At 37.0% G+C, this 12,800-nt stretch overlaps 1 protein-coding gene across 2 annotated transcripts; it reads left to right on the plus strand.

Moving 5' to 3' along the window:
* Positions 1-1,168: 1,168 nt before the first annotated feature.
* On the plus strand, positions 1,169-11,795 carry asmt2 (acetylserotonin O-methyltransferase 2). 2 transcript variants are annotated; one of them, XM_060879062.1, is made up of 9 exons: positions 1,202-1,288; positions 2,453-2,545; positions 3,352-3,526; positions 4,018-4,147; positions 5,714-5,782; positions 7,861-7,979; positions 8,324-8,461; positions 9,581-9,703; positions 10,356-11,795. In XM_060879062.1, the coding sequence occupies exons 2-9, from the start codon at positions 2,465-2,467 to the stop codon at positions 10,565-10,567; spliced, it is 1,047 nt and encodes a 348-aa protein (XP_060735045.1). In that variant the 5' UTR covers positions 1,202-1,288; positions 2,453-2,464; the 3' UTR covers positions 10,568-11,795. The 2 variants fall into 2 exon arrangements, with proteins under 2 accessions (XP_060735046.1, XP_060735045.1); XM_060879063.1 differs by lacking the exon at positions 2,453-2,545 and having other exon boundaries at positions 1,169-1,286.
* Positions 11,796-12,800: the final 1,005 nt, after the last annotated feature.

A 12,800-nucleotide genomic window follows, 5' to 3' on the forward strand; every position in this document is an offset into this window, starting at 1 on the left:
GTTATTTTAATAATAATATTCCCATGTGCGGATAAAATGGGAACCCGTGCCAAATCAAATATGTGGATCAGATGATCTGTTGTGGTGACCCCGAACAGTGAGTAGCTTGAAAGAACAATAATGTTTTTATTAATCTGTTATTATTGGTCTTGGATTAATGTGCCATATAAGTCATTATAAATGAGTAGTTACTATAAAACAATATTCATTCATCATTTAAATTACAGCTGGAACAATTGTAAGAGCTGATGCTGACCAATCAGATTCAAGAATTCAACCTTGATGTAATATCTTAAATAATAATAAATAAATCTTATCATTATCACTGATTGTATTTGACTCATTTCATTACATCACATTAGAGTATTATGTATTATGCATTTACTAATAGCATATGAAGGTATCTTAGTGTGGTTTGCTTGCATGCATCACACCTCTAGGTTGTATGTGTGTGTGTATATATATATGTATATGTATGTGTGTGTGTGTGTGCGTGTATGTGTATATATATATATATATATATATATATATATATATATATATATATATATATATACACATACACACATTATTATTTATATAATATTATATAAATATTATAATGTGTGTGTGTGTCTGTCAAGATCACCCACAAAAGTTTTTTTTTGTTTTCTTTTTTAAAAGAAAAGGTCACACACCAAACCTACATATAAAATTATAGTAATGTCCTGGGCTTGTTTGTTTATCATCATTTTTTTTGCCCCACACAAACACCCACATTGTTAAAAGAATAATTCTATTATATATAGAATTATAACGATACAAAACTTTATTTGTAAACAGCTGAAACACACTGAACTAACAGCTGAAATATGTTCAGTAAGTAAAGTCAGTAATCTGGTAAACAGGCGATATTGTCTGTAGGGGGCGGTCCCTAATTTACATGTCATGCATATTCAATATATATGCGCATTAAACTGTATTAAGCGACGTACAAAACATACATGAATAAGATTAACTGTTACACAAGGCTTGGTCGTAGGTCCTACAAGATGGCGACGAGACTTTCCCTTCTCCCTAAAGGGGAAATGGCGAGGGGAAGTCGCCTAAAACTTCTGCATTTTACCCACGAAGAAATTGAATTGTTGACAAATTGATGTTTGTGCGCCATCTGCTGGTGACTTTACAAACATCAAGTTCAAATTCATTTTACGGTGTAAAGCTGTCGTGTTTGTTTGGAAGGGGGTTTTGTTTTGGTCGTGAATATAATCCGATTTAAAACTCTGCTCAGCCTTCCGTGTGGTTTGGTAAGTGAAAAATCTCGACTAAAATGTGTTTATAAGCTTCATCGTTGTCTCTTGGTCGCAAAACATAAAAGCATTTTAATATTTATGAAGCGATTTGTTTAAAAAAAAAAAAGCTCCGACTGTCAGTGTGAAGGCTTGTCATGATGACCAATTAAACATCTGCTCTCATTAAACATCTGTATAACGGCGCTATTAAATGCAGCACATAAACCGATTTAATCACGTTGGAAAGTCATGTAATTGACTTAAACTTAACCATTATTCATCTGTGAGGTGTTTCAGTTCCTGTAATTTTATTATTAAAAGCTTTAACTGCAATAAAAAAAAAAAACCTATAATACTAATACAGGGCTCTCAAGTTTTGAAGACAGGCAAGAGTGACATTTCCAACCCTCCAGCAACCCCCCACCCCCACCCACCCCAGTGTGTGTGTGTGTGTGTGTGTGTGTGTGTGTGTGTGTGTGTGTGTGTGTGAGAGAGAGAGAGAGTGAGTGAGAGAGAGAGAGAGAGAGATTGATTATGACTGGTGTTGTTTATTGTAAGTGTTTGTTGCCTTTTTGGACTCCTTTATCATTTGTAATGTTGCTCCCATTTAAAACAGTTCAGCACAAGCCCAGACATTTTTGTGTCATGATTGAGGACAATGTCCTGTCCAGAGACAAGCTGTTTCGTGTTGAGGTTTTGTTCAAACCGAATATCGAAAATACCCTCTCTAATGAATGTTTTTTTTCATTGGTTGTTGTGTTAAATCTTACCCATATACAATAGTGCTGTTTTCTGATATTTTCGTTTTCTGCTATTGTGTAGCCTAGTTTTTTGATTGCCTGATAAGTGTCAGGCTCCAGGGGAGACGCGCTTGATTCCTGCCCGGTTCCATAGAGTCAGCGGTGCGGACAGATACATTTTGGGCAATGTGGCATATTAAATATATGTTAATAGTCAAAAAGTTTTTCTGCCTGAGAAATACGATGCGTGACAAAAGACCTAAATGCGTGACTGTCACTCTCAATGCGTGACACTTGACAGCCCTGCTAATACTAAGGTCCCTATGTGATTGAGGATGTAGCTTAGTGTGTTTAAATCACAGAGCTTCACCCTGCTGATTGGATAATTCTCCCTGTTCTGTTAGATTTGCTTATTTTAATATTCTTGTTCATTTCATCAGGTTTTTTTTCATCATGGCTGAACATCTGTCTCGGAGTGAACTAGACTACCCTTTCAAACTGCTGGAGTATTTCAATGGCTTCAGAGTGTCCAAGGTTGGAGTCGGGTATCTTTTCTCTCCCCAGCACTTTAATCATTAGTGAATAGACCTCAGCACCCTGCTGCTCCCTTGCTCAACAATTTATCACAGTCATTTGGCACTATGACCTCCTTTCTGTTTGGCTGCAGGGGATTCAGTTGTCCAAAACTAATAGCGAGGAATAATTGTTTAGTCTCTGAACCATTTCTGTGGTTTGCCTGACGCCAGCACTAAACAGACCACCGGAGATGGATGGGTAGATTATGAATTTCCGAACCGAGCCATTTGGAGATAAAATGGGACTTGAACCTAATCAGCAAATTTTAAAAACAATTTTTTATATCGTAACAATGTAGCTGTAAAATACCCTGCATCGGTCTGCATCACACCAACTTGCTGATGAATATTTCCTATAACGGCACACTTTTTACTTAAACATAATATGTGCTGAACTCCTTTCTTGAACCTTTCAGTCTCAGAGAATTTTGGAGTCATTGACAGTCCAACATTATCAAAAGTTAGGTAAAATTTTGAAATAGACAGCCTACAGTCTTGTGAACCTCAAAACTTTAAAGTTCTTTACTCAAAAAAAACAAAAAAAACTTCTTTGGCTTTAGGAATATCGATCCATTTTTGGATCTGTTTGTTTGGATTGCAAATGTCTGTTTTAATTTTGCTTCTCTGTCAGCACTGTATTTGATATTGCATTGAATATTTAATATTCTCTACCATTCAACCAGGATTTCAACCCACATCACATTTTTTTCTATTCATTTTATTTTACTGACATCTGCTTCAACTTGCGCTCGTCTTCTTCCACAGGTGATCTTTTCAGCATGTGAGCAGGGTGTGTTTGACTTACTTCTGCAATCCCAGAAGTCCCTGAGTGCAGCAGAGGTAGCACAAGAACTCGGCACCAGTGTTGACGGCATGGAGCGGCTCCTCGACGTGCTTGTGGGTGTTGAGGTCTTGGAGGTGGAGCTAACAGACGGCACAGGTATGTCTACTCCAGGTGAAAGTAATACAGTCTATAGATGGGTTTACTGTAAGTTGAGCTAATATTAGGGAAGTTTATTTTTTTAACAATATAGACTGGAGACCGGTGAGATTATAAGAACATTTAATACAAATGTAAAAATTGCTTGTTTTATGATTGTATACAAATACTTATCATTTAGGCAAACCTTCATCATAGGACTTGGAAACTAAAAAAATATACTGTTTTTAGATGTGTACTAAAAAGCAGTTTGATTGATATGAGGGTTTCATTCCTGTTTACTTCAGCTCTGAGGGACTCTTCAGGATTTATGTAGAATCTGAGAATTAGTGATTAATATTTGAGTAGACCATCCTCTCCCTTTTAGACTTTATAAATGATTCAAGATTGACAAAGGTCATTCAGAAATCCAAAATAGATGATTAACATTGTGATGGTTTATATTTTCCCCAAGTTTCTTTTAAAGTTTTTGTCTTTTCTTCCTCTTGTAGCCTATTACAACAATACTGATGTTGCTAATCTGTATTTGGCCAAAAATAGCCATAAATCTTTATATAACATGATCATCTACCAGTCGCAGACCATCTACCCTCTCTGGAACAACCTAGGAGATGCGGTCAGGTAAGACATTATACTAAAAATAGATCCATTGTAGATTATGTAGTGACTCTAACTGTAAAATTGCACTTGGAAAAGAGGACACAGTGGGAAGAAAACGATCAGTCTGATGAAACAGTCCATCAGCTCAGTAACTGTGGCTCTGCCATTCAGGACGGTCAGCATTTTAAAAATCTGGTCTCTGTAAATCCTTTACTCAAGTGCTTGATTTTATAATTTTGTTTTTGTAAATTAAGTTGTGCTGGAAGTATGATGCCTTGCTCAGCTATGCCTTGTGACCTTTGTGGAAAAAGATAATTGAGTTATTTTTAGGAGGACAGGCTGGTGAGGTCTTTGCACAATGTTAGATAAACAATATTTAGCAAATATATTTATCTACATCACAGTGGATCCCTGGAATACAAGGTGAATTTACCCTGGATGGGGTCACACACACACATACACACACATTTAGAATTTCCAGTCTGCCTATCAGCATGTATTGAGAATAGAAGACAGGAAAACTTTGGTATGTTTCCTCTGACACTAGGAGAACGAGCTGTGGAACTGAGAGGTGCCGATATCGGAGACTCTTTTTTTTTTTTTTTTTTTTTTTTTTTGAGAAAAATTGACTTAGTATGGCATTGTGATGCAGTGCTGCTACTTCACATGTGATGCAGTGCTGAGTCCCCACTTTGACCCTGAGCTCAGGTTAATTTCTCTCTGTTCTCCTCTTCTGTGTCCTTTTGGGTTTACTCATGGTTCTCTAATTTCTACACGCCTACTAAAACTATGGTGTTAATAAGTGTGTGAATATTGGTGTCCTCATAATAAGCACTGGATTCACCACAACCATGCATAGGATAAAGCAGATATTATGGATGGATAGATGGACGGACAGACGGACGGATGGATAGATAGAGGGACAGACAGACAGAAAGACAGACAGACAGACAGATAGATAGCAAGCACCTGACCAATCACACCCATATGTGTTTGTTAACCATCTTGTTCCACATCCAGATATAGTGGTTTGCTGTTATAATAACCTTTACTTGGGAATCTTTCCAATAGAAGAAGAGTCAGTGCTCTGTGCAGGACACTTACTTCTACTCCAACCTTAACACACTACTGTATGTGTTCATGGAGCTTCGCTTTGTGCACAGGGACATTGTCATGCTGGAACAGATTTGGACCTCTTAATAGCAATGATTGGAAATTGCTTGAAGCTCAATTGTTTTCCTAATCAATTACTTCTAAATTCTCATCTTTCTGATGCACCTGTCATACCCTTTATCGACTGCCTTATGTTCAACAAGTACCAGATGGGCTTTAGTGGAGGGTCTGCTTTTGTCTATTGCAAAGTAGAAACTGCGTAGAATTTAAGCCCAAGTTCTTTAACAGTTCCAAAATGACTCTTCATTAGGGTTTGGTCATTTTTATGTACTGATAATATAATATTGTTAACTTTATATCCTGTGTCACAAGACATTTTAGACCTTGTAGTCTTTTCAATTCTGGAATAATCCATGGGCTTTAAACTGTAGGTCACACTCAAGAAGTTTAAAAATCAGGCTGCTATTTTCACAGGGAAGGAAGGAACCAAAATGAAAAAACCTTTGGTCTTTCATCAGAAGACATCTTCTCAGCTATATACAGGTGAGTTTATGAGTCATGTCAAAATCACAAATTTCACAGGTGACATGCTCCTGTACTGCTGTGTTTCTTACCTACTGTGTGAGATACTCATTCCTCTTTTTACACAATGCATGACTAACTACAGCATTTCCAAAAATGACCTTTTCCATTGTTTTCCTGCTAGCAGACAACATTTTAAATAAAGACATTTAAAAAAAAAAAAAAAAGCCCACAGCAAAGGTCCTACACAAGTCTGTTCATATAATGATTGCTTTACAGAAGCAGACATGAAGGTCAAGTCAGGGAGCATCTACGGGCTGTCGGATACATTCAGCTTCCATAGAGTTCATGATTATTTTATTGTTACGTGATTTATCTTAGCAATGAAGAAAGAATTCAAATCATTCCTCTAACAAATGTGTTTTGATGAATTTATGAAATTCTATAAATGAAAAAATACAGTATATACATATTTTGCTAATTTTATTTTTCTCCTACAATACTGAATTTATAGGACACTGTGTAGATTAAAATGGAAATAGAGAATGTTAGCAAGCATCGACGGATTTAAGGTCAGTTGGGTGTCAAATACTGGATACTTGCTGAATGAACAGTAAGATTATTAAAAGTCATGTAGGGCGTGAGTTTATTAAATATTTAACTATCAGGTGGATGATAATTTGATTCTCAGTAATGACGGGCATTCATGGGCTGTTTAATGATGTGTCGTTTGCAAACGATTCAGATTTTTGCAGCGGTTTTAGCTGAAATTTGAGAGTTGACTTGCATAAAAAATTCATCAAAATACTTCCATACTTCTCGGGTATGTTTGCTAGTGTACAAAGACACTATGACATGATGCTTTTAATATTTGCCAGACACAACAAAGAAGACATTGTTATCTGTTATTAGTGGACAAATGCTCCTGCTCCTGCCGTATATATCATATTTTGTTTATTAAGAAGATGCATTAGGGGGCACGGTGGTGTAGTGGTTAGCACATTCGCCTCGCACATTCGGGTCGGGGTTCGATTCCCACCTCCGCCTTGTGTGTGTGGAGTTTGCATGTTCTCCCCGTGCCTCGGGGGTTTCCTCCGGGTACTCCGGTTTCCTCCCCCCGGTCCAAAGACATGCATGGTAGGTTGATTGGCATCTCTGGAAAATTGTCCCTAGTGTGTGATTGCGTGAGTGAATGAGAGTGTGTGTGTGCCCTGTGATGGGTTGGCACTCCGTCCATGGTGTATCCTGCCTTGATGCCCGATGACGCCTGAGATAGGCACAGGCTCCCCGTGACCCGAGGTAGTTCGGATAAGCGGTAGAAGATGAATGAATGAAGAAGATGCATTTTTTTTTTTAGTCATTTTCCATTTATTGACGTTTTTTTGTGTTTGGTTGTTTTTTTTTTAAGAATATATGATTTATGCTAATGGTTCTCATGAAACTGAGTCAGTATCAGGGGACTTTTTGTGACAGAAATCCCTTCACAAGCTTTAATCTGAGTGCCATGGCAACTTTAGGAGAAAGACGGATTCAGAGTGAATGATTTTGGGAGAGAGATGTCTAAAGTGTGTGTGCGTGTGCGTGAATGCCTGTGTGTATTCCGCTTGTTATTTTAGGGAGGGTGAGTGCTTCTCTTTTGCTTGTGGGTCTGTGCAGTGGGACAGAAAATTCTCCTCCATCTCCTTTCCCTGTCCTCAGATACCTCACATATTACTCAGTGTGTATGAATCTGAATTTATACTGGCCATTTAAACAGTATTTATACTGGCCATTTAAACAGTATTTATACTGGCCATTTAAACAGTATTTATACTGGCCATTTAAACAGTGTTTATACTGGCCATTTATACAGGTGTCTGTATCTGTAAAGGCCGAAAGCAATGCTTAACAGATGGAGTGTGTAAGCGTGTGTGTTTGTGTGTGCAAAAGCATGTACATGACAGGGTGAGTGTGCTTGTGTGAGAGCGTGTGTGTGAGAGCGCGTGTGTGCGCGTGTGTGTGTAGGTGCATGTGTGTGTTTGTGTGTGTGTGAGGGAGAGGGAGAGAGATTTCACCAGAATACTGTATATACTTAGATGTTGACCTTGTATATGTTGCAGGTCAGAGGATGAGATGTTAAAGTTTATGGGTTTGATGAACTCATCATGGGTCATCGATGGTCCTGACATAGCTACTGCCTTTGACCTGTCCAGATTTAAGTCCATTGTAGATGTTGGAGGTGTGTACATTTGTTCCCATATGTTAAAGTTACAGAGGTCTGTGTTCACAGTAACTATTTTATCAGAACTTATGCACTGTATAGATTTGTGAAAAGCTTTATCTTTTTTAGCTTTTGTATGAAATCCTTCAATATAATCAAAACATATCTGAAGATCATGTTAGACATAATTATTGATAAATATTTTATTCACTGTCACTGCAATAAACCTGTTTTATAAAATGTAATTGTTTAAAACTTAATCCCTTCTACCACAAAGCATTTTTACATAACATTTCCCCACCTTTCTTCTCCATGATGAAGTAAATTTCCCTAGTTATGTTTTCTGGTTAATTCATTTACAGGCTGTTCAGGTGCCTTGGCTCGTGAGATGGCTAAAGTGTACCCTGCTTCCACACTGACGGTCCTGGACTTACTGAAAGTCACCCAAATGGCCCAAAAACACTTTTGTCAAAGTGATGACACCATCAGGTTTCAGGCAGGTCAGCATCTGTCTTATGTATATTTATTCATTCATTCATTCATTCATTTTCTACCGCTTATCCAAACTACCTCGGGTCACGGGGAGCCTGTGCCTATCTCAGGCGTCATTGGGCATCAAGGCAGGATACACCCTGGACGGAGTGCCAACCCATCGCAGGGCACACACACACTGTCATTCACTCACACACTCACACACTACGGACAATTTTCCAGAGATGCCAATCAACCTACCACGCATGTCTTTGGACCGGGGGACGAAACCGGAGTACCTGGAGGAAACCCCCGAGGCACGGGGAGAACATGCAAATTCCACACACACAAGGCGGAGGCGGGAATCGAACCCCCAACCCTGGAGGTGTGAGGCGAACGTGCTAACCACTAAGCCACCGTGCCCCCCTTCTGTATATAATAATAATAATAATACATTCCATGTATATAACACTTTTGTAATACTCTAGGTCTCTGTATCTGTATCCTTTTATTTATTAAACTGAATCAATGAAATCATTTTGGGCCACCATATAGAAATAAAACACAAAATCCATTAATTATCATATTTATTATTTGATTTCATCTCCGATATACTGTGGACAGCAAAAGAAAATATTCTTCAATGTCTAAAGATTTATGTACCTGACTGTGTGTATGTATTTTTCTTTTTGATCCGCAAGAGTGAAATATAGGCACCAAGAAAACATTAAATACACAAAATGAACACGCACACACACACACACACACATATATTCACAGCTACTCACACAGTGCACAACGATAATACCTTCACCTATAGTTTGTGTGGGATGTGAAGCTTTTAGTCTGAACGTGAAAAGAGTGTTGTATTAAATAAAACAATGATAAATGCTAAAATAAGCAACACATGGCATCTTGCATGTGGGTAAATATTGTATAATGAAATTATATCCTTTTGTTTGTTTTGCAAATACAGAATGTTTAGAGTGGAACAGTATTATAGTCAGTATTATAATCTACATAACATTTTCTTTTGCAGTTTAAATAATAATTTACACTGTTAAGGAGCTTTTCCATTCTAAACTGATTTTAAACAGTCATTAAGCTAATGTGTGTGTCTCTGTGTGTGTGTGTATACGTGTGTAAAGGGGACTTTTTTAATGAAGACCTCCCTACTGCTGATCTGTACATCCTAGCACGGATCATTCATGACTGGAAGGAGGAGAAAAGTCTGATGCTGCTGAAGAAGATACACACAGCCTGTAATTCAGGTGTGCATGGTTATGTTATATATTGGCCTAGTATTTGTATTGAATAGAACAAAATCTAATTACACATTAAAGAAATAGTTTTTTAATCGTAGTCTAAAAATCTATTTTTTCAGTTTGCCACTTAAACTTCATCTTACTGATCAGCTGAGACATATTTGCTGTTTTTATTTCATAAGAATCTTCTGTTCTAATGCTTAAATTCATATCTATCATTAAAGCTGTTTTGGAAATAAACAGGGTTGTAAAATATTATGTTGCTATCTATATTATGTTGCATGTATATCAGCTTCAGGCCATGTTTACAGGATATGGTGTGATATCTTTTGTACACTTTTCTGGCATCAAGCTTCAGGATCTTGTGATTTAGCTGGAATCTGATTGGCTGAAATATGAAGATAATAATCACTGTATCGATAGAAAAGAAATCTTGTTTGTAAAAGTGTTGTTTGAAGCAGTAAGCAGAGAGTCAATAGGTAACTGAAAAGTCTGTGAATGGTTATCTGCTATGCTCCGCCAGGTTGTCTTTTTCTGTTAAAAAGATAAGCGGATATTGGAAATGTTTTTGTTGAGATACTCTCATGTATTTGTCTCACTTTCAGTAAACTAATACCAAGTTACAGAACTCACTTTCTGTGTCTCTGTCTGTGTGTAGGTGGAGGTGTTCTTGTGGTAGAGGCTATGCTGTTTGAGAACCACAGAGGCCCCATCATGGCTCAGCTCTTCTCCCTGAACATGCTGGTTCAGACGGAGGGGAAGGAGCATCCGCCCTCTCACTACACACACATGCTCACGACAGCTGGCTTCACCAACGTACAGGTGTGCAGGACAGGCAAATCCTATGACGCCATCCTCGCTCTTAAATAACCACACACACGCTGTATCAATGCAGTATAATGTTTCTGTTTCTGGAAGCCTTTTCAAATTCCTCTCCATTCTTTTCAAATTGCAAATCATGCACAATCCTGTCATTTTTTTTTTTTAACCTTTTTACTAAGGGTAAATATGTAGTTAGTAGTTTTTTTGGACATAAAAACAGTGAGAACCTTTTATTCTACATCACATGAAGAATTAATGGTGTATTTAGGTTTATTTTATCTAATGATAAAAAACTGTGACAAGGATGGACTCAAGGACAGATGAAGGCGTTTTCCAAAAATGGGTATTACGTAGAGAGACAGGCCTTGAATAAATTTTGAGTGACTTCCAAACTGTTCATGGTAATCACACACACACACACAATACAGATTCAGTGGATAAAACTGAAGAAATTAAACACTGAAATACACTTATATTAATTTTTACCTTTCAACCCTGAGGTCCTACAAGCAAATACAATCAGTGTTATTGTAGTGACTAGAACATACACACAGATATACCATAACATTAAAAATACCCATGTAATATTCTGTTAAATTATGGACTCCACAAGACGTCTGAAGGCAAGCTGTGGAATTGTGTGTCCCTTTCCTTAAATTGGTGAGCCTTGGATGCCCATGAAACTGGAACAACCCCACCAGTCCTGCAGTTTTGTAGATGCTCTGAACCAGTCGTCTAGACATAACAACTTAGTCACCCAGATGTTTATTTTTCCTGCCTTCAACACATCCACTTTAACAACTAACTGATTTCTTGCTGCCTAATATATCCCACCCCTTTTCAGGTGCCACTGTAATCAATAAAGATGTGGATCATAGAGATTTTGATGTTATGGCTGGTCAGTGTTTCTGTACATATTTTCCATACAGGCAGTTTATTATTATTTTTTTATTTCCCTCAGTATTTCCTCTGATTACCTCATGTAACTGCTCTTTGGATCCTGACTGTGAAAAAGTTTGATGTTTATACTATTTCACGTTATTTTTTTCTATTAAAATGTGCTGATTGGTGAGAACATGTTAAGCAATAATTACTCCTTTAATACATTTCTGTTGTGTGTGAAGTAAAAAAATTCAGTGTGAGCGTTTGCACTGTGCAGAAATACAGTACTTGTGAATTACTAATATACATCTTTAATGTCAAACAGTATTTGTGTGATATTTGTCCCACACATTTGATCAATTCCTAATAAAATAACACCATGAGAAGAAAATAATGCTGATCTGCAGTTTCTATTTTTAATTATCAATCAAAACCTTGACTCTAAAACGCATGAACTGTGTTTGATGTTCTTAGTGGTTCTGGTGCTAATTTATTTTTTTAATTATGATGTATTTTTTTTATAATTGTGTGTTAGCAGTCACAGCTTCTCTCAGCCCTCATGTTCCCTGTGTGTTGAGATTTACATTGGTGAGATTTACATTGGTGGTGTTTATTCAGGGCATATTCATCATTATAAATGGTTCATTAGGTGAGGTACTAAGAACACTACATTTAACAAAAAACAACTTCTCTGGAGGTAATAATAGAAAAGCACAGACACGTGCAGGTGGTTCAGAACGGATTTTAAGTTAACATGTGAAACCAGAAATCTGGGGAACCTGCGCCCTCTAGTGGAAAGAATAAAATTAACAGCGGGCACAAAGTCAATAAATTGAGTAAACATGTTTAGAAAACGTCTGTCTGCATTTATGTATTTATGGTAAAAGACCTGCTGTTTTCTAAATAAATTAATATTTAAAAAAAAAAGGTTTTTTAAATCCTAAATGCATCTCATGCGGCTTATGCAATTATTAATGAGCTTTTGAACTTTCAGCTTTCAAATTAACAAGAGCAGATAAACAGCTCGAATCCTATGCATAAATTATCCTGTGTGATTTGCACTACACAAAAAAAAAAAAACGCAGGCATACTTTAATGCATATTTCAGAATATGCATTTTACGGTTGTGCTTAAAAAGTTTGCCTACAGAGGAATTTTATTTTTATTTTTTTTAAGAAAACTTCAGTAACAAGGCAAAACATAAGAAATAAAATAGGACTCAAGTTAATATGTAAGGCATAACAGAACGGCACAAGCAAACAAAAAGAAAATAATCTCTGTTCAAAAGTTTGCAAACCTTTAGTTCTTAATATCATGTTTTGCCCATTTAGCATCAATGATGGCATGCAATCTTTTGTAATAGTTGTGCATGAGGTTACAATTCTTCATGAGACTTTGG

This window comes from Tachysurus vachellii, chromosome 10, assembly GCF_030014155.1.
Source record: "Tachysurus vachellii isolate PV-2020 chromosome 10, HZAU_Pvac_v1, whole genome shotgun sequence".
Lineage (NCBI taxonomy): Eukaryota > Metazoa > Chordata > Actinopteri > Siluriformes > Bagridae > Tachysurus > Tachysurus vachellii.

What these genes read in the sequence shown, in the direction of transcription:
- asmt2 (XM_060879062.1), top strand. Translation starts at nt 2,465, where the DNA reads ATGGCTGAACATCTGTCTCGGAGTGAACTAGACTACCCTTTCAAACTG. An exon ending in AACCTAGGAGATGCGGTCAG is followed by an intron (nt 4,148 to 5,713) that starts GTAAGACATTAT and finishes CTATTTTCACAG; the next exon opens with GGAAGGAAGGAACCAAAATG. An exon ending in CACCATCAGGTTTCAGGCAG is followed by an intron (nt 8,462 to 9,580) that starts GTCAGCATCTGT and finishes ACGTGTGTAAAG; the next exon opens with GGGACTTTTTTAATGAAGAC.